General features: G+C 35.0%; 1 protein-coding gene across 1 annotated transcript in view; it reads right to left on the bottom strand.

The window, feature by feature from the left end:
• Positions 1-302: 302 nt before the first annotated feature.
• NNT (nicotinamide nucleotide transhydrogenase) overlaps positions 303-2,900 on the bottom strand; it is a 106,810-nt gene continuing 104,212 nt past the window's right edge. Inside the window, exon 24 of the mRNA XM_012664798.1 lies at positions 303-1,267. Coding sequence (XP_012520252.1) covers positions 1,118-1,267 — 150 coding nt within the window. The 3' untranslated portion in view covers positions 303-1,117. The remainder of the gene's footprint in view (positions 1,268-2,900) is intronic.

The raw sequence follows: 2,900 nt of genomic DNA, 5'->3' as shown, positions 1-2,900 counted from the left end.
AGAGCTTTTGACACCATAGCAAGTCAAAAAGAAAATCTAGACTTTCACTACAAAAGACATGATCTTTACTGGTACTTAGGTGAACAAACAGGTAGCTTAAAAAAGCCACCATTTCTCTCAAATGTCACCAATTACATAAGACCTCAAAACACACTCTGATTTGAAAAAACGATCCATTCTTATAAACAGTTTAGACACATTAATTTCATCTGTTTCATAGTAGCAGTTCTTCCCCCAGTGTTTATAATACTCAGAAATATTTCATTTTAGCCTTTTGTCACCAGAGATAGTTGCTACATCAATTGCAAACATGATGAACTCATTTTATTAGTCAAATAGTTGAATTCCACTCAAGTGCACTTAATACAGTACTACACATTATAAATTGATTGAAATTAAAGACATCTCTGATTAGAAATGGGGCTTTCAAAAATACAATACCAATTTCAAGTTATATGTTTCAGTGGTGTTCTAATGAAACATGTACAGCAAATGATTTGTTTCCAGCATCTCTGAAAGATTATCTAGTCCTTTAATGTATTAAAATAGTAGTGAGAAAATATACCCTTGAAATCTAGAATCTGTAGTTTGAAAAATTAAAACTGATTTGATATGGTCCATTCAGACTGGTTAAATTGCAAGGGGACAGCTCAGGAGTTCATAAAAGTTTCAAATTAGTCACATTTGTTGAAAAATCATAAATGCAGGTGCCTGCAGGGTTTACACTGTGTCAGATTTTTCAGACGCATGTAAAATGCAAGTCCTGAAATCCTAAACACTTAATTTCTTAAAACATTTCTGGTTACTTAAGGAGGCATAAAAAAATCCAACAGGATTATATCTACAATGAGGTTGTTCTTTCTCTTTTTATAAAATACTTTTGATTCATAACACAAAAAATATGCAAAGACAATAAGAATTTTTAATTCTTTTTTAAAATCGACAGATCATTGCTCTTGAAAACTCTTCTACAGTATCTGCTTTGCTTTCTTCAGTCTCCCTTCTCTTCCAAGAGCTTCACTACGTATGTTTATCACCCATGTACACTGATACTTTATTTGCCTGTTCCCACAACTGAAGAGGTGTCTTTATTGGACAATGGCTTGATCTTTAACGTTTATTTCTGATAGGATTCCCTAACTTTCGCCTGCAGCGCGTCGCATGTCTTCTTGGCATCACCTAGAAGCATGGCTGTGTTAGGCTTGTAGAAGATCGGATTGTCCACGGCAGCATAGCCAACACCCAAAGACCTCTTCATAACAATGACCTAAGAGCCAAAGATTAAATGAAAGAGTGTATTTAACAGACTTGCCTGGGACCTCTTAGGCACACAAACATTGCCCTTCCCTACCTTTGAACACGGCACGTGCCACTGCTAATTCTTTAGTACAGAGACTTTTTAAAATACACAAGGAGTATTTTAAATGTATGTTTACATTGCATTAACTTTATTTTTTAAAGTGTACCCATATTCTTATATCCATTAGAGTCATGTTAACAATAGTTTAACTCTTGACTGATAAGATTACAATGACTTTCTTCTCAGTGCTTTTCTCTATAAAGACTACATATAACATTTTCTAGTCAGAAAAATAAACATCTTTCTATGAATGTGCTAAAGACAACAAACTTAGTCCATAAGCCTTCACTACAAATCCTAATACAAATACAGTTGAGTAGGGAAATGGTATAATTCTTTTCTATCACTTTAGAGTAAAGCATATCAGAAAGTTCTAGGACAAAAGCCCAAAGAGCAATCCAGCTTCTCACAAGGACAAAACTAATGACTAATATTACAAAGCAAAATGAAAAGGGTATGTCACTCTATAACATTGATGTGTTACAGACACTTACAACGACATGCTGTCCTGCTAAATATCAAGTGAGTTCTTAATGAAATGAAAAGCCTTTCTATGGTCTTCTAGGACACGTACTCTATCTAAAAATGGAAGCAGTACAAATTTATCCTTGTTTCACATAGCATTACTACAATAATATACTCTGCAAAGTCTCAAATATCGACTACTGATGCCATAATTTTTCATATACACATAAACAAGTGTATTTCACATTTACTCACTTACCAAAAACACTAAGTTTTAAACTCCCATATTTATAATAAAGAGAAACAAAATTAAAGGGAAGATACATATTACATTATCATGATTCTTAATATGCAAATATGAGTCAAGAGTGGTAAAGAGGTGTGCTCACTGCTGACGCAGAGGGAAATTTACAAGCCTTTGAGTTCTCTAAAATCTAGCCATGAGCTTTTTCAGAAGTAATGTACATGAGCAAAGCTTGCTTCCTTATGCCATGTTATTGTTTGGATTTCTAAACCACCTTTCTGCTAGACACTCCGTAACAACATACACATTCCCTTTCAAAAAAATTAAATGAAAAAAATATGCTCATCTTGCTATATGAAGGCAATAATACTGACTCACTGTCCCAGAGGGAAGCCATCTGCTTCACTGGACTCAATCTGGAATTCAGCCAGACTCATTCCAAAAGCTCACAGCAATTTTTTCAGCTGTGGTTACAGATTTTGTTAATCCACCCACATAATCTCATCTGGTTCTACTCGTGATGAGGGCACTTACTCAGGTTCTTTGGTGGCCAGAGAACAGACAGAAGCTGGATATAGGGAACTGGGCCCTAAACATGTACTTACTGCTGGGCCTCCTAAAAGGCATTATCATTTCTTATCAAATGACCAAAGAAAGTTGTGTGTGTGTGTTTTAAGTGACCTTTGATTATCAAAATGAAATATAAGTCTGAAACTTTACCTGCTTTGATTTCCAGACCTCAAGGACTGGCATGCCTGCAATAATAGAGTTGGGATCTTCTTGAGCTGCTGAATTAACAGTGTCATTAGCTCCAATTACAAGGACCAAATC

This window comes from Propithecus coquereli, unplaced genomic scaffold (assembly GCF_000956105.1).
Source record: "Propithecus coquereli isolate 6110/MARCELLA unplaced genomic scaffold, Pcoq_1.0 Scaffold91, whole genome shotgun sequence".
Classification (NCBI taxonomy): domain Eukaryota; kingdom Metazoa; phylum Chordata; class Mammalia; order Primates; family Indriidae; genus Propithecus; species Propithecus coquereli.
This window is presented reverse-complemented; position numbering and strand designations above follow the sequence as displayed.